Source organism: Podarcis cretensis (assembly GCF_951804945.1).
Source record: "Podarcis cretensis genome assembly, chromosome: 1".
In the NCBI taxonomy this organism is placed as follows: Eukaryota; Metazoa; Chordata; class Lepidosauria; order Squamata; family Lacertidae; genus Podarcis; species Podarcis cretensis.
The window spans coordinates 105,162,048-105,183,973 of record NC_137170.1 but is presented as its reverse complement, the minus strand read 5'-3'; the positions used below and the strand labels follow the sequence as shown (position 1 = coordinate 105,183,973).

At 41.5% G+C, this 21,926-nt stretch overlaps 1 protein-coding gene across 2 annotated transcripts in view; it reads right to left on the bottom strand.

Moving 5' to 3' along the window:
• KIF5C (kinesin family member 5C) overlaps positions 1 to 21,926 on the bottom strand; it is a 76,976-nt gene that overhangs the window by 12,772 nt on the left and 42,278 nt on the right. For both annotated transcript variants that reach the window (XM_079993328.1, XM_079993327.1), the window contains exons 8-19: positions 20,447 to 20,571; positions 19,844 to 19,948; positions 19,316 to 19,464; positions 17,886 to 18,034; positions 12,936 to 13,111; positions 11,910 to 11,978; positions 9,532 to 9,738; positions 7,524 to 7,670; positions 5,621 to 5,809; positions 5,380 to 5,497; positions 3,077 to 3,153; positions 1,343 to 1,452 (exon numbers count right to left, since the gene is read on the bottom strand). In XM_079993328.1, the coding sequence (XP_079849454.1) occupies positions 1,343 to 1,452; positions 3,077 to 3,153; positions 5,380 to 5,497; positions 5,621 to 5,809; positions 7,524 to 7,670; positions 9,532 to 9,738; positions 11,910 to 11,978; positions 12,936 to 13,111; positions 17,886 to 18,034; positions 19,316 to 19,464; positions 19,844 to 19,948; positions 20,447 to 20,571 (1,621 nt within the window). The remainder of the gene's footprint in view (positions 1 to 1,342; positions 1,453 to 3,076; positions 3,154 to 5,379; positions 5,498 to 5,620; positions 5,810 to 7,523; positions 7,671 to 9,531; positions 9,739 to 11,909; positions 11,979 to 12,935; positions 13,112 to 17,885; positions 18,035 to 19,315; positions 19,465 to 19,843; positions 19,949 to 20,446; positions 20,572 to 21,926) is intronic.

The window sequence follows — 21,926 nt, the reverse complement described above, 5'->3', positions numbered from 1 at the left end:
AGATGTATAGGGCCTTATAGGCTAGTACCAACACCTTGGCTCAGCGCAGATTGGCAGCCAGTAAGGTGATATATGCTGGCACTAGTCTGCCTCCATAAGAAACCTAGCTGCTGAATTCTGCCCTAGCTGCAGCTTCCAGACCAACCTCAAGGGCAGTACAAAGAGGCAGGAAGTGCACTTAGCTTGAAAATGTTCCTTTCCCATTCATTGTTTTACATAATCTTCATGCTTAAAAATTGTAATGGGGGATGGGGTGGGGAAGCAAATCTATGACTAGATGCTGGTTTTAGTAATATTATACAGTGGTGCCTCGCAAGACGAAAAGAATCCGTTCCGCGATTCTCTTCGTCTAGCGGTTTTTTGTCTTGCGAAGCAAGCCCATTGACGGCTTAGCGGCTTAGCGCTATTAGCGGTTTAGCGGCTTTTAGCGGCTTAGCGGCTTAGTGGATAAGCGGCTTAGCGGCTTAGAAAAAGGGGGGGGGGAACCCGCAGGAACTCGCAAGACATTTTCGTCTTGCGAAGCAAGCCCATAGGAAATTCGTTTTGCGAATCACCTCCAAAACGGAAAACTCTTTCGTCTAGCGAGTTTTCCGTCTTGCGAGGCATTCGTCTTTCGGGGCACCACTGTATTCATTTTTCTATTTAACATGGCTTGCATGTAAACAGCTGATTGGTCATGATCAGATATTCATCACCCTCTCCTCCAAATTTACCACTGCTTTTTTCCTGCATCACTGAATTCAGTAAGGGTTTCTTCCACTTTTTCACTTCCTAGTTATAAGCCTTCTGTCTTTCTTGGTCTCTTCTTCCCTACAGAGTTGTATAGAACAGCCCTGCCCCTTTCCTATTAAGCATCCACCGCCTATATCCATTTCAAGCTTTTCCTCCCACTCTTCTTCATTTCCATCATCTAGCTTTGCCAAAGTCAAAGCTGTATCATCCCCAGTCATTTTGATATAGTTTCTCAGTAGCAGCTTCTGAAGCAGTCTTAAGCCTGCTCAAACATTTATTACACCATGTGATTTATAAAGCAAAATAACTGAAAATATTTATAGCTTTCAGGTCTTTGAAATTCATTAAATGCAGTTTTCTGCACTTTCTTTACTTGATATCATTAGCAGGAGGAGGAGAAGAAGAAAACCCTGAACAGATACATCCACAGCAATAGGCCTCTGGGGTCCTAATGAGATGTTTGCCAATAAAATTAGATAAGAATAAATCATCAGCAGTTTGCAGTTGTGTGTGCACAGAAAGGAGAGAGAGAGAGAGAGAGAGAGAGAGAGAGAGAGAGAGAGAGAGAGATGGAATTGAAAGCCAACAGGAAAGGAAAGCATGATCTTACTCTCTGATCTCGTCAATGGTTTTCTGCTTCTCCTCAATCTCATCTCGCAGCCTGGACAGCTGCTTCTGGTGAGCTTCCCTGTGACTCTCCATCTGTTGCTCTAGTGTCTTCTGTTCATAAAAGAGAGAGGTGAATAAAATTACACAACTTTGCCTTTTTGACCGTGGCTTTGTCCAGTATTTCTGAAGTAGCTCAGAACTGCATATATTTCCCATGGATTGCTCTTTGCTTTTTTAAAAAGCAGCTGTGAATATTAACTTGCTTGATACAAATTGATTCTGCCTTCTTTAGTAAAAACTCCCACATGCATACACCACCAGCTATGGCTAGCATGTATTTGTGCCAACCATGGTCACACCTATGGATCAAAACTCCACTTTACACAGGGGTGCAACTAATTCCAGCACTAATGCTGTACCAACATGTTGCCCTTTGTGTCTGCCTGGGTGGCCAATCTGTTGTCCTCCATTTGTTGTTGGACTCCAACTCCCATCAGCTCCAGACAGCATGACCAAAAGTGAAGGATGATTTGAGTTGTAGTCCCACAACTTCTAGAGAACAATCTGTTTCCCACCCCTTAGGCCCTTAAGGTAAATAGATGACCTGTTTGCTTACACCAGCACAGGGTATTAACAGTAGTGTACACATGAAGTGCCAGGGAATACAATAGTTTATAGAAGCATGCTGTAAAAAGGATAATTAGCAACTTAAGTCAGGTATAGCTAACCTGTGGCCCTACAGATGTTGTTGGAATCCATCAGCCCAGTCAGGATAGTTAGGGCCAACAGGAACTCTAGTTGATCATCACCTGGAAGGATCACAGGTTCCCCATCCCCGACTTAAGGCCTGGGTTATAGTGCAATGAATGTTCAGCTAGTATAATTTGTTGGATGGGATCCATAGAATCATAGAATCATAGAGTTGGAAGAGACCACAAGGGCCATCGAGTCCAACCCCCTGCCAAGCAGGAAACACCATCAGAGCACTCCTGACATATGGTTGTCAAGCCTCTGCTTAAAGACCTCCAAAGAAGGAGACTCCACCACACTCCTTGGCAGCATATTCATATTCATATCCATATTCTTTTCATTTCATTACAGGGGTATTGCACTATTCAAATACTCAAGCTGTATGTTACAAATATAATGAGCACTTATTGGACAGTTTCTGTGACTTCACAGCTCTACAAGTCCCATTCCACCCAACCCTTACATACAAAAATGCAATATAGTTTGGTTTTTTAAGTTGTTGTTGGCTGTGCTCCATCAGCATCAAACAACTCACTCAGCTTCTTCGCTACCATTTCAAGAACATCAATGAGATTTAAACACACACACATTTGCTTGCTGGTTGTATGCTCCCCTGTTAGCAATGTCTGGACAACATCTAGTAGATAAAGTAAACCTCAGCATATCTATCCTCTGCACTCTTGTGCAGCAAACCTATCCTTCCTTTTAATTATGTGAGCATGGAATAATCTGCAACTGGCAAGGTTAGTACAAATAGCTACCAAGAATATAATACAATGGTTAAAAAAAACACCAACCCAACAACACACATTTGGTAGGGAAGCTCTTCCACTGCACGGCAAACAGAACAGATTTCTTAATGCACACGTGTGCCTTCGACACGTTGTTCAAAAGTACAAAGCAACATTAGAAGTGCACCTTGTCATGACTTTGAGAAGTATTATTGGTGAGAAACTGATCTCACAATTGTATTGTACAATGTTACCTTCATTTCCTCTGCATCCTGCAGCAAGGTTAAATGCTCCTTCTCTTTATCTTTGAAACTGACTTCATGCATTTTTTCTGTTAAAACAAAAATTAAAGCTGAGCAACTCCTGTTTAATTTTATGCGGTTTAAACAAGATAGCATTCAGGGCCCTAAACAATCTACCTCTTCAAGCAGAAGACACCACTTCACATACTTCTATCTCCTGGCATTTGGACTTGTTTACAATGGCAACAAAACCTAAGGGAATCCATTTCCCGCATTAACAGCTGCTTCATTGGAACAAGCTACATTTAGCCTATGATTTCCAAGAGGTGCTTTTGGGGTGGGGGGAATGGGCACCATACCCAGTCCCATCTGTCTACTAAAATAACATATTGTATGTGCTAAGACCTTTTTCTTTTCTTTTCTTTTTCTTTTTTGCTACAGCCTGCTCATCCCAGCCACTGATAATTCAGAGCATAGCAGTCCTTCCTTAGGGCCAATTTCCAAGACTAATTCAAAACGCCAGGAATATTATTTAGTTGCAGATCCATGGAGATTTCAGCACATGAATGCAAATCAGCACTGGAGGATAGGATAAAAATCAGGGGTGGGAAGCCTGTGACTTTCCAGATGTTGCTGGCCTACAACTTCCATCACCCTTAAACACTGGCCATGCTTGCGGGGGGGGGGGCTGATTGAGGTTCAAGTCTATAACAATATATGGAGAGCCACGGGTTCCACACTCCTAATATACTGTATTTTTCACTCTATAAGACGCACTTTTTCTCTCCTAAGAAGGGAAAATGTGTGTGCGTCTTATGGAGTGAATGCAGGCTGCGCAGCTATCCCAGAAGCTAGAACAGCGGGAGGGATCACTGCACAGCGCTCCCTCTTGCTGTTCTAGCTTCTGGCTTAGCTGCGCACAGCCTCTTCAGGGCAGCAGGATGAAGGCTCCCCCTGCCCCGAAGAGGCTTTGCGCAGCTATCCCAGAAGCCAGAACAGTGAGAGGGATCGCTGCGCAGTGATCCCTCTTGCTGTTCTGGCTTCTGGGATTCAGAATAATTTTTTTTGTTTGTTTGTTTTCCTCCTCCAAAAACTAGGTGCATCTTATGGTCTGGTGCGTCTTATAGTGTGGAAAATGCTGTGAATCTTAGAGATCTACTCAGCCTCTGGCAGCTCCACAAAGCTGCCAGGAGAAGGTTGAGTTTTCAATCATGGTACACTGCACGAACCACACAAGATTCTCACATGTTGAATCAGATGATAAAGGATGCTTATGCAGCACATTTATTCTGCACCGCAATTTAAAAAATCAAATAAGACATTGCAAATGCCTTGAAGAAGCACTGCTGCACCCAGATCAGACATGTCATTAGCCTTAACCAGTCTGAAATGCTATTTGAGTCCTCAACAATGAGGAGGGTGGTTGTCCTGATTCCTGCCCGAAACATGATAATAGAGACTCTTCCCCTTGCGAGTCAGATAAATATCTTTATTCAGGGAAGTTAACTATACAGGCTCTGAAGCAGGCGCAGTGTAGGACTCAAGAGTTCAGGAGCTAGGCAGGAAGTTCAGGAATAGATGGAAGCAACAGAGATGTCTCCACATCACTCCAGCCAGGCTTTTAAAGATGAGGCATAGTGATCTTACGCATGAGACCCTCTTGCCTCACAGATGTGTCTACTTCATAGGGGCACATCCCATCTGGACGGGTGAATCTATTCCCATTTATGGAGGCCATGCCTGGTCCTCAGAGGCAATGCCACATCTCGCCTTCTGACTCCTCAGCAGCCGGTTGATGTTCTCTACTCCACAGGATAGGCGGAAAGGGGAGAACCTACATCCCGCATTCCCATCCTCCTGCTTCTTCCTCATCCAACTGAGCCTGCCAATCCATGTCCAATCCCAGTGGAGCTGTAGGGCTCATTACAGTGGTAGGAAAGAAGGTAACTGCAATAGAAAAAGCCTCACCAAAATTCAGCATCTCCTGAGAAAAGCAGAAGAAAGCCCAAGGTCACAGACATTTAAAGCACTGTTGTACCACATTCACTGTTATGGCTTCCTCCAAATAATCCTAGGAACTGCAGTTTGTTAAGGGTGCTTAGAGTTGCTAGGAGACCCCTCACAGAGCTACATTTCCCAGTTCCATTAACAAGCTGCATTTCCTAGGATTGGTGTTTTTTGGGGGAGAGGGAAGCCATGACAGTTTAAGTGGTGGAAGAAAACTTTAAATGTACGGTGCAGATGTGACCCAAGAGGGCTGTTTTCAGCTCAGAAGAGGCAAAACATAAAACTGGGAATGCTTGAAAATATTGTACCTTGAGCACGCAATTTGGCCAACTCCTCATTAAGTGAATCCTGTGACTCTTCTAGCTGCCTTCGTTTATGCTCCATGTTCTGCATGTAGTCTGTGAGAGACTTTATCTTTGCTTCATGCTTTGAAAGATGTAAGCAAGGAAAAAATATATATTTAATATACACAGAAAATGTGAGGCAAATTAATTGGACTGGTTAGTGGGTGGAGGAAGGGGGGATAAAAAGAAAAAACACTCTAATAACCTGAGAGATAAGGAGTTGACAAGCGGCAAGTTCCCTCTCGCTGGCATTCATCTTTCTGTTGGAGTCTATCTGGGCACTCTCCAGCTGCTTGCTACGGTTCACCAGAGATTTCACCTCAGACTTCATCTTACTGATGTAGAGCCTTGCCATGGTGAACTCCTCCTCAATCACTCCATTCACATCTGCTAACTGAACATCCAAAACAGTTGCATGGTGAACATGTACCAGTAAATTCAATTTGTAACTACCGAGATGCTCAACTCTGTTTGCATTAGGTAAAGGTAAAGGTACCCCTGCCCATCAGGGCCAGTCGTGTCCGACTCTAGGGTTGTGCGCTCATCTCACTTAAGAGGCCGGGAGTCAGCACTGTCTGAAGACACTTCCGGGTCACGTGGCCAGCGTGACAAAGCTGCTCTGGCGAGCCAGCACCAGCGCAGCACACGGAAACGCTGTTTACCTTCCCGCTAGAAAGCGGTCCCTATTTATCTACTTGAACTTAGGGGTGCTTTCGAACTGCTAGGTAGGCAGGAGCTGGGACCGAACGACGGGAGCTCACCCCACCGCGGGGATTCGAACTGCCGACCTTTCGATCGGCAGGTCCTAGGCTCTGTGGTTTAACCCATCTGTTTGCATTAGGCAATGGAAATCAGCCCAATTTGTACTGGTCTTCCCTTACTGCCAATGATGCTGAAGTTCTGGAATGACTTCCCCTTAGAGGCTCACCTTGCTCAGTTCTAGATGCCAAATTTAAGGTATTAAAATCTATTATGTATTTTAAATGGCAACCAGCAGAGGAGTTGTTGTTGTTTTGAAGAATTATATATATTCTAAAGTTTTAAAGTTGAAAAGAAAGACGCTTGGGGAATTTTCACCATCCAGCTCCCATAGAGGCCCCTCTGTCCCCCAACTGCCATCACAGGGACATCTGAAGGACCATTTTGCCCTCAGGGGACTGAGAAGCAGTAACAGCTTGTCCTAAAGACACAAGTTGCCTTTTCCATTACATTGTAGCTTCTCCCCCCCCCCAAAAAAAATCAGTGCTTATTGTTTAATAATCCTATGTAAACTGCTTTGTGAGGTTTGACTGAAAAGTGGTATATAGATAGTGTTGATAAATAAATACTTCATTTACCAGAAGACGCAATAGGTATTATGGTAAAGATAATGGTAAAAGACCCCTGGACGGTTAGGTCAAGTCAAAGGCGACTATGGGGTGCAGTGTTCATCTCGCTTCAGGCCGAGGGAGTTGGTATTTGTCCACAGACAGCTTTCCGGGTCATGTGGCCAGCATGACTAAACCACTTCTGGTGCAACGGGACACCGTGACAAGTGCCAGAGCGCACAGAAATGCCGTTTACCTTCACGCCAGAGCGGTACCTATTTATCTACTTGCACTGGTGTGCTTTCGAACTGCTAGGTTGGCAGAAGCTGGGATAGAGCAATGGGAGCTCACCCACTGCACAGATTTGAACCGCCAACTTTCCAATCAGCAAGCCCAAGAGGCTCAGTGGTTTAGACCACAGCGCCACCAGCTCCCCTTAACAATAGGAATTATAATAGATTGCTGGATACCCTGCTTTTTATTTAGATCAATGTAGACAATATTCAAAATCTAGAAATCCCATCCAGAAATGCTTGGACTTGCCATGCAGAAGCTTCTCAGCTCACAGTAGTTTCCCTATGAACCTCCAAGTATTTCATATGTTTATGGGTTCAACTTTTAAATGAAAGGACCTATCAGCAATTCCAGCCCTTTGGATACACAAACTGGCTGGCAAAATGAATTGGGAAAAGCTCACTTGATCATGAGTTTCATGAACATAGTAAGAGAAAAAAGCTTTGCAGTCCAGCCTGCCAATGAAGTTAGATAATCCCATTTAAGATTTTAAAAAATTCAACTTACCGTTTTAACGTCATTAGTACCAATGATTCCTCCAATCTCGCCAAGGTCCTTAAGCAGTAAATTCAAGATCTCAGTAGCTCTCTTCTTCTGATGGTTACTGAGTTCTTGCAACTGTCCCAACTCTCTCTGTGTAGTTGTCAGGGCGGACTGCAAAATAATGAACAGCAGCGAAGACTTCACACTTGTTGCAGCAATTGTACATTTCTGAGGTTAAGCTGGTGTTTGCTACATTAAAAGTTTGTGTTCCTGAACACCCAAGGATAAAAACGAAGGAATCACAGCCAATCTATGTAGCTGTGCCACCCTCAATAATGAATTAAACACAGACACTAAAATACTTTATACTGGTACCACCAGAAATTCCTGTATGGTTCTGCATGTAGTCTGTTCCAAATCCCATTAAGTACCAATCCAGAGATTCGATAGGGAATTGTACACTAGAATTTGAACATGTGGACTCTACACAAGAATATGTCTTAGTACACAAAATGTCTGTTTACACACAGCCTCAGCATTCCCCACAGTTCAAATATCCCAGGTTTCCCTTAAACCCGACTCACTGTGAAAACTACTCAAATCAGAGCATGCCCCTGCTGGCTTCTAAGCAGTAGCTAGATGTAAAATCACTAGAGATAAATCAGAATGGACCGAGTTGGAGGTGGGTGAGGGTAAATCATTGCTTATATTTAGTCTAAGTTAAGGGTTGGTGGCAAAATCCTTACAGAAAACAAGAAGCAGCAACCAAGAGAGCTTTTTAGAATGTCATGAACACAAATAAACTGGAAGAACTGCAGTGTGTATTATAGCAACAAGATTGCTCTTTCCATCTCAGACTCCACCCTACATCTTCACTGCTGAGTGACATGCCATTGGTCTCCCTTTCACAGCTACATCATGAAGACCAGGAATTGAACTTTCTTTCTTTTTAATAACAGTGTAAGCAAGCTACTCTTAATTTCTCTTGAGACTGTATTCTTTCTGCAAAAAACATTCAATGGTAGCAGGAAAACTTCCCTCTTCCATTCACCTATCCACCCTGTTTCAGCTAATGTTCATCCAATTAAAATCTGCACAAATTAACTGCTCCCCGGTGCCCATATGCAGAGGAATGGTACTCTGCCTTCTCATATATCTATGATGGCAGAATATACATAAATGAACAAAATGTAAAAATGGATGCACCCATGTTTTGATGATGATGATGATGATGATGATTTCCCTACTCTTAATTCTGCAACTGCATACAATATGTGTTTCTATGACATTCTCCGATATGTTGTTCACTACCTTGAACACCATCAATAGTAGAAGTTTGCAAAAGATGTACAGTAATTAAAAAATATGGTTTTACCCTTAGCACCTGAAACAGGTCACTACTTTGGAGTATAGCTAATCCTCATAATCTCATTCGTACTTATTATAATCCTTTTCCCTCATTTCCTAAATGGGGAACAAAGATTTGAGACTCACTGGCTTAATTGCCTATTGAGTCTCTGGCCAAGCTGGAATATGAGCACAGCAATTTATAGGACTACTGTGCTGGCTCTGGATGTGGGTGTGAAAAGATTGCCAGAAGCTAAAGAAGCATACAAAGGAAAGAAACAGAGGCATTTAAAAATATATATATAAATCAAGACTTGAAGGTATTTTAGTGAACTTTGTGGTGGCAATAGCACTCTACCTTAGTCTACCTCAGAATATAACAGCATGAACTGCAGACAAATGTGAACATGAACTGGAAGCTTACACATACTTACCTAACAATAGGGGCCACTACACTCAGTAATATGCACTGCTGAGTAAACGTTAATAAAATCAAGCTGCACATCTTATGTTTGAACAGCTAGTTTTAGAAATTCACAGCTTCTCTTGAAATTAGGAAGATAGCATTGTTGATTCTAGAATGCATTTCCAGATTTCCAGAATGATGCACATGTAGGCATGCATGCACATGCACATGCACACGCACATGCACACATGCACACACACAGAGGAGGATTATTCTTACTGTTTTCTGTGCAAGTTCGTCAGCTAGCTGTTCATTAGCTCTCAGCTTGTCCTCCACTTCCTGCGACTTCTGGTCATAATTAACAGCCAGTTCCTCCAGAGCCTGAAGAACTTCTTTCACTTCCTCTTTCGCAGCTTCATTTTCAATCTGGAGACGAGTGAGTTCCTCTTGGATCTTCTCATAATCTCTCCTAGTGGAAGCCAAAAGCTACAAAGAGATGGAAACATTAAGATTGTGTAACTCTTGGGTTAAAAGGAGGACCATTATGACATAAGCAATGTGAGTGAAAACGGCATAAACCAGACATTGGAAATAGAATTGGAAACAGGAGATGTTTGTGGGGGTGGAAAGGAATCGCTGAAACATCTCAGGGAGAGCAGAAGAGAAGCAGGGCTTGTTAACTGCCCCAACTCTTCTGAATTTTCCATTTGGCCATTATTAATAGAATAAATTACAACATGCTTAAGAGTAGCAAACTGTAATTCTGGCTTTATAAGAATTCTAGTATACTGCATGATACTCCGCAACAACAGAAGCAAGAATGTTGCTTGCTCACACATAACAGTACAAGAGTGGGCTGAAAAATTCTTTTTATTTACAAATTATATTTCTCTGCAGCCCCGTAACTCAGGTTCTCTGGGCAGCATACATAAAAACCAATAAGAATAGATAAGTCGTCCACCAACTCAATGTGATACCCTCCAGACATTGTTCATCAACACTCCCATCAACCCCACTAAGCCAAATCCAACTTTCCCCACTTCCCAACTGATCACACCCTTCTGATTCATCCCTACACTAAGAGCAATCTTCAGCACTTTAGAAGCACCCAATGAGAAGCTTTTAGCCTGCCCACCCCTGTGGAAAGCCAACACTTCCTCCATAAATCAAAAGGTTATGGTCCAATAAAAAAGATGGGAGAAGTTTGTAAAAGGTCTTTTGGACATAAATAGTTCACTATGTGTCAAACCATGTATTTTTGTGAATGTGCATCTAACCTGTGAACACAATATCCCCTATATTTTTACCTACTCATAAACACATGAGACACTTGTTATAGAAAGCCATGGAGTCTACGAGCATTTAGACCACGGGCTATGCCAGAAGGAGGTAAAGATAGGACTACAAATTTGGATTAATCCTATCTGAACTTACAGAAAGTGGCATTTCTGGGATAGTAGGCCATGTATTCCAGTTACAAAGCTTTAAAATGTTTCAATAAGCTATCCTTGCAAAACGGGAAGATATCAAAAGAATTAATCAGCACAATGTTAAATATCTGTCCAAAATAAGGGTTAGAACTGTGATCACGCCAAGTGAACATAAAAGACTAAAAAGCAGACCACATCAACATATCCATTACATCTAGCTTCTACATATACACAAAACTTTAGCCCACATGGTTTAGCAATTTTTAAAATGAAGGCATTCACATTCAACATACGGTCTATTTAGTCCCAGCAAATGATTTTGTGATGCACAAAAAAGTTAATCAGTGGGACTAGAATGTGAAAGATATTAGAACAGCATGTTCCCCTTTTTGTAACACTTATGCTAGCAATGAATCTGCTAGCTTAATCAGCCAGAAATAAGTGTGCTGGCTAATTAAGGAAAGCCATCATTAAGGCAGACACCCTGAAGCCCATCTATCACTGAGCTCATCACAAAGAACGGCAGAAAGCACTAGAGAATACAGTAAACAGGGAACAAAATTAAGCAAAAGCACGCTCCATTCCTAAGCAGAGAACAGAGTGCCACCTTACAAAAATTAATGGCAAAGGTTTTATGCTTTTGGTCAACAGCTGGTTTTCCTAGCAGACTGTTTGAGGAGCATAGTATAATGATGGAGAACTTGTGGTCCACCTGATGTGGTTGGACTACAAGTCCCATCATCCCTGACTACTGGTCATGCTGGCTGGGGCTGGTGGGAGTACATATCGAAGGACACAGGGTCTCTAACCCTGGTCTAGTGCATTAATTTCCACCCACTGAAGCACTGATGTCTCTAGGTTAGCAACCAGAAGGCTACATTTGGAATTTCTCAGTGGGGTCTGGATTTGATCAAGGGGTCTCCAGTGTTACTGCCTCCTATTTTTAAACCTAGTAGCACTTTATTAGTATGGGTATCATTTTCTTTTTTAAAAAAAAACACCAAAAAACAAGAAAAATCTTCCAAGTCGCAGAGCAAGATGAACTGAGGAAAGGGTGAGCTTCTGCCTAATAGCAAACATAACCATGAATAGCAAATGAAACATCAGTTGAATTAGGTTTAAAGTGAGGGTTAGGATGGTGGGGCAGGGAGAAGATATAGGGAAATGCCCATTTTAAAAGGTCATAATAATTATTGTCACAATAATATGCTTTGGGCTAATATTTACCTCATCTTGATCCAACATCTGCTGCTTTAGCTTCTCTGCCAATTGACTCTGTTGATTGATTTCATCATCCTGCAATAGGTGAAAAAAACTATCAGGAGCTTCTTCCCCCTTTTCTACATTCGTTAAAGCTTGAAACCAACACAAAATGGATGCAATATTGGAGTGAAATAAATATTCCACAGAAGAAAGAAATATCCTTCAAAGCAGACACAAAACTGTAAGTGGCTTCATCCTGCTTTCTTTAAATCACCTGCATAATGTGGTTGTAAACACTGCTTGAAATTGGAATCTGCTTCTAGTAACAGTGCCATTTTATATAAATACACTACAGATTTATAACAAAAAATTCCCTTACTTTATTAAGTGAGAATTCATACAATAAAACTGCTGATAGTGTAAAGCACCCAAGTTGTTCCATATAGGGTATGACATATATTATTTTCCTTTGTTGTTTGCTGTTTAAAACAAATTGTTTCCCCCTCCTTAGCAGAAACTCTTGCTTTTGCAGAGATAAAGAGAAGCATATGCTTCCCGTAGATTCCTGAACATTTATCCAAAATCAAGAAAGAACTTCAGAGTGTTCAGTGCAATATATAATTATACCTGCGCCACTGCCAACAAAATCACCCCCTCTCCTTTGCTCTCTTAATGGCCCATCACCTTTCTATTGTACTCTTAATGGCCCATCACTTAGGTGATTAACCCAACATAGGAAGTTAGCCTGGCTTACATTTTTAACAACTGATGGACCCGGGGATTCAAGAGGGGACTGGAACCTCCAAATCGCATAACTGTACATATGGCAGGGACAATACATTATTAGTTGTTCGAAAGTGACAGGAATGGAGTTCGGTTAACATTTTTCAACTGTAATGACCACAAAACATGTGAGATTTTACACCACCAGTTTTCTATTTCGCACACTTTGAAGCATGTGGTGGTTTTGATGAATAAAAAACACTCTTTAAACAAAATCTACAGTAGTCATCAAGACATAATTAAGTTGAAAGGAAATAATTTCTAAACCTTATCATCCAATTGTCTGTAGAGACTAGTAATCTCTTCATCGTATTTCCTCTTCTCCTCAGTTGTGATACTGGCAACAACAGGTGCAATATTATCGATGATGGGTGTATTGTCACATGGCTCCAAATTCTTTTGGTCCTTAGCACTGATCTGTTCATCCTCAGGAACAGCCTCTCCTGCAGACACATCTCAATATAATCAGTGATAATACAAAAAGTCCAAAAAAGCAAGGAATCAATATTTAATCTTCAATGTCCTTTGGTGACTTAAATCTGCAGTCCTTATAATTCCAGGCCTCCATGCCTAGTGGTCTCTCAGAGCCCGCTGAATTAAAAAACAAATCAGTTTACCTTAAGGATCATAACTGTGTTGTCAGAAGTAGTGATCAGAACTACGGTGGAGTAGATATACAGAAACAGCAGAACAACATGAGGCAGCCATCCTGCCAGCCCCATGTTTCAGACCACATTTCATTATTCCTCCAAAGAACCTATACATCTGGTTACTATGAGCTATATCAAGGTAGTGAGAAAAGCTCTTAAAAACAATCATCTATTCTGCAATGTTAACATTGAGTATATTCAAAAAGTCTCATGGTGAAACCTGTTCTCCGTACTAAAGTCTCTGCCCCACCCTCATACAAAGAGGGGCAGCACACAAAAATAACTGCAGTAGCAAACATGCCCAGTTATGATGAATGGCAACTCACTTGGAAAGAGAGCATACTTGTGTTCAAAAATCCAATATTTTAAGTGCTAAATCACAAGTGCATATTACGACTAAGAATTTTGTGTTTGCTTCAGTAATGAATATAATTAACCTTTAGAGGACTGACTCACTAAAAGATCTAGAAACAGAACTGAATGTGGTTTTTAAGGGGCCTATAATTATGAAGCAAAATTTTCAATACTTTTTATAGGTATTTAAATAATTTTTTTTAAAAAAAATCCTCTACAGCCCTCTCTGCATTTCATAATTAAAACTGAAATTCTTTGCAGCCATCTGGAATAAGGGGGGGCAGGGGGTGAATCCGTAAGCATTAGCTCACTGAAGTCTGACATGATCACCACCCCCAAAATTACCTTATTTTCCTCTTATCCAGAGTGCACAGCAATAATTGCTCTTCATGTTACTATTAGCAACAGAATTGCTGTTCCCTATGTATTGAAGTTCTAACTGGGGGGGAAATTGTGAGTTGGAAATATTGTGGGCTGCAGCCTGTAGTGAAGGATTGAAGAAGAAGAAGAAGAAGAAGAAGAAGAAGAAGAAGAAGAGGGGGAGGAGGAGGAGGAGTTTGGATTTGATATCCCGCCTTTCACTCCCTTTAAGGAGTCTCAAAGTGGCTAACATTCTCCTTTCCCTTCCTCCCCCACAACAAACACTCTGTGAGGTGAGTGGGGCTGAGAGACTTCAAAGAAGTGTGACTGGCCCAAGGTCACCCAGCAGCTGCATGTGGAGGAGCGGAGACGCGAACCCGGTTCCCCAGATTATGAGACTACCGCTCTTAACCATTACACCACACTGGCTCTCATTTAAACATTCTCATTTAAACCTAAATGTTAAAATCCTACCTAAGAAATAGCCACTACTTCACAGTCCACACCCCAGGAAAATGTAAAACAGAATGCTTGTTTTCATTCTGAAAATGCTGAAGTCTTGGCAATGTTCTCCCACTCTGATGCTCCAACTACCCAAGATCAAGGGCTGATTCACACAGAGAAAATGAGTGTGCGGTGAGGAAGATTCTCACACATTCCCACTGGCCATGCCTGTTCAGCCTGATGTTCACAGGTTGAATGGAATGTTGGAATGGGAAGAAAAAACGTTCATGGCCAATCCATTTAGCACATACCAACAATTTTGAGAAGACTGAGTAGGGAGGCACAATGCCATGCCCTCACTACTATGGGAACATAAGAAGAATGCTGGATCAGGCCAATGGCTCATCTAGTCCAGCATCCTGTTCTCATAATGGCAGTCCAGATGCCTGTGGGAAACATCAAGTAACACAGTTGAAGCCTTGCATGAACCAACCCACAGATACAAAAAGTGCAGGCTGCAAACAGAAAAAGGCCAAGGTGGTGGGGAAAGCACAGCCCTTCTGCCAATTCTAACCTTAAATGCAATTAGAAAGGTGATAGTACTTTGCATTCCACATTATCCAGTATGCCGCTGCATAATTATATGGGCAGCCTCAAAAAAGCAAAAAAAAATATTATTTAGCCAATCCTGATTTATTTAAGATCCTTTATTGCTTGCTGTCTCTTTTCCTATATGCTTTTTTTCTTCTTACACATTGGGCAGAAAACCCTACCACAATCCTGTGAACCACTTTCTGCTAGGCCAACTGAAATAAGTTGGTCTATTTCCAAGGTTTCTTCTACAATATTTCACTTACAGGCAGTTCTGGTGACATACTAGAGAAGAATGCCTGTCTCTTTACAGTTGAAGGCAGCAGTTCCGGAGGCTATGTTTCTATTTTTGAAGGCACCAGAAAAGTTAAGAGTGGCATGTCTGTATCACTGCAAGAGTCTTGGATACAAATGTTTTCAAAGGAAAGAGGAGAATCAGGTTTAATTAAGCACAAACAATCTCAGAATTTGTTCTAGTGTGTGCTTTCTGCTACTAAAGGAAATAAGCTGCTTATCATTTTCACAAGTGTATACAGTGGCAATCGGTAGAATGCCTTGGGCAGGGGGGGAATGACTGCTCCCAATGTTAGTTTTTTAAATGGCAGAAGTGTAAAGCAAAGCTGTGTCCCTGTGGTGGTATAATAATAATAATAATAATAATAATAATAATAATAATAATAATAATAATATTGATGTCAGGGGCTGTAGCTCCCATTAGTCCCAGCCACCATGGCCAGGGCTGTTGGGAATAATAGCAAAACAAAATTTGGAGACCCATACATTCCCCATCTCTGGTATATATATTTGCAAATGTCATTATCTTTTGCCCTTTAAGCTTTCCCTGCCTATCCAAGATGTGTGCAGGTGGTGGTGGCTACTCAGCAGTGAGGGGGAAAGCTCCCTGTTCATGCTTGGAAATAATTTACTGCTACATTGTCCTGGCAAAATTAATCTTAGCTCCTGGTATATGTAATTTCATTTTTGTTATATTTATTTTTTAAACTAACAATATACGAGGAACTCACCCCATATGTGTCTCTTGCCTGTCATATGGCAGCACAGTGGCTGGGAAAACCCAGCCAGATGGGCAGGTATAATAAAACAAAAAGAATATTCTTTATCCCCCTTCACAACTGAGTAACATACAACCAATATTCACATATCTCGGTTATAGGGGGGGAAAGAACTCTTTTGCATTTGAAGCCCTTCTCCCTCAACAACACATTGTATGCTACTATGGAGGCTAACAACATCAGACAAAATAAAAATAATAATGTATCTATAATATTTACAACATACAAATAATGCTTTTAGGAGAAAAGTTGTGATTTCAGACTTATTGTTGCTCAGACTGGTATTGCTCTTTTAAGTAGTGAAGCATTTACTTCTTCTATATTATCAATCTGTAGGTCCAATAGTTTTCTAGCCGACAGAGAAAAACATATACAGTGGTGCCCCGCAAGACGAATGCCTCGCAAGACGGAAAACTCACTAGACGAAAGAGTTTTCCGTTTTGGAGGTGCTTCACAAAACGAATTTCCTATGGGCTTGCTTCGCAAGACGAAAATGTCTTGCGAGTTCCTGCGGGTTTTTCCCCCCTTTCCTTTTTCTAAGCCGCTTATCCGCTTATCCGATAAGCCGATAAAAGCCGCTAAACCGCTAATAGCGCTAATCCGCTAAGCTGTCAATGGGCTTGCTTCGCAAGACGAAAAAACCGCTAGACGAAGAGACTCGCGGAACAGATTCTTTTCGTCTTGCGAGGCACCACTGTAAGCAGAATGACGACATGGTGGTGAGTAAAATAAAACTCATCAAGGGCAGTATCCAAGTAAAAAAAGTGCAAGGACTTTAAGCTACACAATAGAGTTTCCCTGCCCTCAGATTTGGGGTTGTCGTGTGAGGAGATGAAGTTCCAATGCAAAGCTTAAAATTCTTGAGCTAGTGGGACCATTCAGTTGGATACCACCCCAAGTTTTTAAATTCCTACAAATGGAGTTCATTCATTAAAACCTGAACCATATGTTATCATACCTGCATGGAATTGTAGCTTTATTTAACCATTTTGTGGACTCTCATTTCATTTCTCGGTTAGATTGCTATCCTAACTCCACTCACCAGGGAGTAAGTCCCACTCATTTCAATAGAATTAATGAGCAGACAAGCATGTTGAGGTTACTCAGATTCAACTGTTTTCAATAGGACTTACTTCTCAATTAATAGTTTCAGCATTTTAAGTTAAGAATGCAACAGCACAATGTTCCATTTGCAATTTTCCTTCCTCTCAATTGCAGGTCTATTGATGAGCAATCTTTGTGAATAATCCCATCCCTACAACACGTACACATTATCATTTTTAAGTTGGGTGTGACAGCTAGTAGCCTAAGGAAACACGGCATAAATTGTAAATATTTCCTGCTTAGATCCCATACCCTCCAACATTCTGCCTAAAAATAGAGATATTCTGCTAATATTATAGTCAGTTAAACCAGGGCTTCCTTTTTCAGACAACAAGAAAACTCTGATGTAAAGCAAGCCAGGATTCTCCACACCAAAGCTATACAAAAGGGGGAGGAGAGTGCAGACCACAGGGGAGGACTGTGTGGGCTAATGTTGGTTCCCAGCTTTATAAACCATGGTTTATGAAGCCAGCAATGTGACATCCTGAACCAGGCCTGTGCTTAGGGATGAACTGAAGTTGAATAGGTCTGTGCAGACAAACAGAAGAACATGATTCATCATTGTAACTGAGCCTTAACGGACTTCTTTAATTTAATACCTTAACAGCTGCCTAATAATAGACAACAGAGTTATTTCTCACCATTTCTCCACCTGTTCAGTTCCATCTCCAGATGCTGGATAACATTCTTCAATGTCTTGTTTTTTTCCTTCTCCTTCTCATATTTTTTCTTCCATTCTTCAGCAGTCAGCTCAAGATTCACAGAGACTGTATTCTTGATGGTCTTTGCTCTGTACAGAAATACAACAACACACCAAACAAGCACTGACATTAATCTTATTAATTTCTCTGTGGTCTGAAAGTTGTAATACTATACACACTTAGCTGGAAGTAAATTCCACTGAACTCAATGGAACGTACTTCTGGGTAGATATGTACAGGCTTGCACTGCAAAAGAATAAATACAAACAGCAGCAAATGTATAATCTTTCTCCTGGAAAATGAAATATTAATATTTCTTTTGCATCCTTTACAGCAGGGTGAGCCACATAAGTCTTTATTTCTGGATAACTGGTTTGTACTTCCTTCTTTAAGTTTTCCTCAGAGTCTCTCTTTTCCCACCGGTCTCAGCTGGCATTTCTGTTTTTAATAAGAGAAATGACAGACTCTGTTCTGCTGATACCAAATTGCACTGTTTTTCTTTTTTCTCCCCCCCCCCTTAAACAACCCCAGGATAGCAAGACTTAAATGTACTCATTTGATTCTAGTTTTATGGCTGACACACACATCCCTGAATTCATTACTCATGTAGCATCTATCATAGTTCTCATTAGCCAAGGCTATACCACACTATGTTGGCTCAATCTGCTGCAAAATGGATATGACTTCCAAATGAAAATCCCATCCTTTTTAAAAAAGCTAATGCAAAAAGAAAGATCCAGTCAACAAACAAGAAAAGACAAGTGTGATGGAGACTACACGACCTGAATTCTGTGCATCTGAGCAATAATCTGTCACATCTGAGCTCTTTACAACCATCTTTCCCCTCTGCCCTATACCAAAACCTTTGGATACAAATACTACTAAGCTTCCAGTAGCACTACTGGGGTTTAAAGATCAGAAGTGAAGCCTTCTGAAAGGCTTTTTTAATATGTCCAGTTACATTCACTTATCTGATCTGCACATTTACTGTGAGGAAAGCTATGCACATTATCCACATCAACGCAGTCACTGGAAGATCAATAGAGCCACATCAGGCTATGAGCCAGCAAAGCACCGATGCAGAAAATTAAGCACAAAGCAAGTTCTTTTGCTGCATATGCAATTTTATTCTTGAGTGCCTTATCATGGAAATACTGCAATATCATTGTTGTCTGCTGACAGAAGATGCCAAGTCCAACTCCAGCAATGTTTTCTTATCCAGTCATAATTGGCTGGCCTCACTTCTGCCCATAACTCAGCTCCCATTCTTCTGATGAACAAATTTGCTAGATTAAAGAGCCTGTGTCAGAGGAGGGACACAACTGGATCCAACCCATAATCTCTCCCAAGAGACAGGTGCACCTGCTCACCTCTGCCCAAACATTAGAGTAGACTTGGTTTCTGCTTCATTGAAGATGGATGGGGAGCAACAGATGACAATGGTGGTTCTACAGTTTCCACCTAAGGAGTCCTGAAGAATCCTGGTCATCTTGCTGTCTCGATAGGGGACATGTGTTTTCTAATTAAGAAGGATGATACAGGATCAGAATACATACACACAATTGCTTAAAAGGGATGACAATAAGTAAAAAGTAAGTCAACCTAGAATATGTAAAACTGTTTTCATATTGCTAAGGCAGGTTCATATAATTTCTAACAGATTGCCATCTGATCCGTCACTAGTTAAATATGGAACTAAAAGCTCCTGCAGTTAAAAAAAACAAAAAAAAACTTCTTGCCAGCTGGCAAAGCGGGGGTGGGTGGGAAGGGGATAGATACCTTTTCTCCTCTGAGTTTAAGGTGAAGATCTATTATTAATTTGCACCAAGAGGTAGAGAACTGGGAAAGTAACCAAGCCATCAAACGGTCACTATTTTTAAAAAGTATGAATTACTTACAGTTCCTTCTGCTAGTGCTGAGATCACGTTGCCCAAAGCAGACAAAGACTTGTTAATATTTTTGGCTTCATCAAGAACAGAGCCCTCTGCACCCGTTTTGCTGACCTGCCAGAGAGCAGATATTGCTCAGTGAGCTCAAATTCTGATCATTGCAAAATAAGAAAAAGGTTAAACACTTGAAAGTAGCTTTACCCCATCCTGCCTGAGCCAGAGAAGTTATCAGTTTGCAAAGCTACAAAATTTTCATAACACTTGTAACAGTTATTTTCTTTGCTAATCATATATAAACACAACACACAAGTGGGTTTTTTTAATAAAAAGAAAAAACTTTATTTCACTTATATTCAAATTTCCCTTGTAGACCTTAAAGCAGCTTTCATATGAAATCTCAATGACTATTCTGGCCCTTTATAGAGGCAGATTTGCTTAGCTGCAACAGAATGGTGTCCTCTACTTCCAGATCATTCTCTGGCCCCTCTTGTATACAAGACAATCATGCAGTGACTTCAAAAGGACTAGTTAGGAGTTGAAATAAAGCTACCACCATCATGCACCACTAACAAATCAATAACGTTATGTAGAGTAATAAGGTACTTCTGTTACCTTTTCACTCCCAGCCAAGTCTACCAAATAAAGCTTCCCACTGAGTTTTTTTTCAGTTTCAACATTCTCTTGTTTGATATTAATTAGGAAGATGCTATGACTTCTAGAACTGTGTTCATTCATGTCTACGAAAAAGAAAATTCAGTGAGGAGTTATATAAAATATTATGCATCTCTTCAAAAACCTGTTTTGTCGTGAGGGTTGTTATTAATAACTAACGGGCTAAGACAAGTCAACAAGAAGCCCTCCAAGTTAAAACAATTTGTGACCACAAGAGAAAGTAAACAAAAGTCTGCTCCCACCAGCCACACTGTGCTACATATGGGAGCATTGTTGTGGCCAGTCCAGGATGTGGTCAGGGGAACCTAACAGCTTGGAGATACCCACACACAGCACCAGTGTCTGAGGAGCATAGTCACCCACGGTTATAAGCCTTGGCCATGCCCTTGACAGATTCTTTGGCCATCTTCTGGCCCACCCCTCTATTCCAGTATAGGTTCACCAGGCACTTCAGACCTGAGTACAGTGGATGCTCGGGTTGCAAATGGGATGCACGTTCACAACCCGTAGTGTTCACAACCCACAGCGGTGCGTCTGCGGATGCACAGGTTGCGATTCCGCGCATCTGCGCATGCACGACCACCAAAACCCAGAAGTAACCCGTTCCGGCGGCGGGTCCGTAACCCAAAATAATGCAACCTGAAGCGTCTGTTACTCAAGGTATGACTGTAGTAATTTTTTGCCTGCCTGCAACTTAGTCAAGCAGGTCCCTTCACCTACTCTGTATTGGATTTCGAGGAGTTTAGGGGTCAGTGCTGTTAAATAGAATGACTTGGTTTTGTGGTTAACTTGGCACTGTCAACAGGGAGCTGCTGGAAAAGTTAAGGTCAGATAAGGTGAGCACCCTTAGACACCTTTGAAGGTGAAGAGCATTTCCAGAGCTCAGCCGCTCTGAGTTGTGGGGCCCTCAGCCTGGATATGGAATATTCTTGAAGTTCAACTGCCCAGAGTTGTGGGGCCCAGCAAGGCCTTGGAATTGGCAGGGTTGGATTTGCCCAAGGATGAACCTAAGCTAGCTTCCCATTCTTCTAATTCCCCCTGCAAATATTATACGGAAAATGTGACCCTAGTTCAAGTCATCACTTGCGTCTTGCCTTTTTATTCCTGGGTCCGGTCACAACAACCAAGTGTGAGATATTGTAAGACCATTTTGAATAAACTAAAGGCTTTTCTGCAGTGGGAAGTACAGTGGTACCTCGGGTTAAGTACTTAATTCGTTCCAGAGGTCCATTCTTAACCTGAAACTGTTCTTAACCTGAAGCACCACTTTAGCTAATGGGGCCTCCTGCTGCCACTGCACCGCCGCTGCACGATTTCTGTTCTCATCCTGAAGCAAAGTTCTTAACCCGAGGTACTATTTCTGGGTTAGCGGAGTCTGTAACCTCAAGCGAATGTAACCTGAAGCGTATGTAACCCGAGG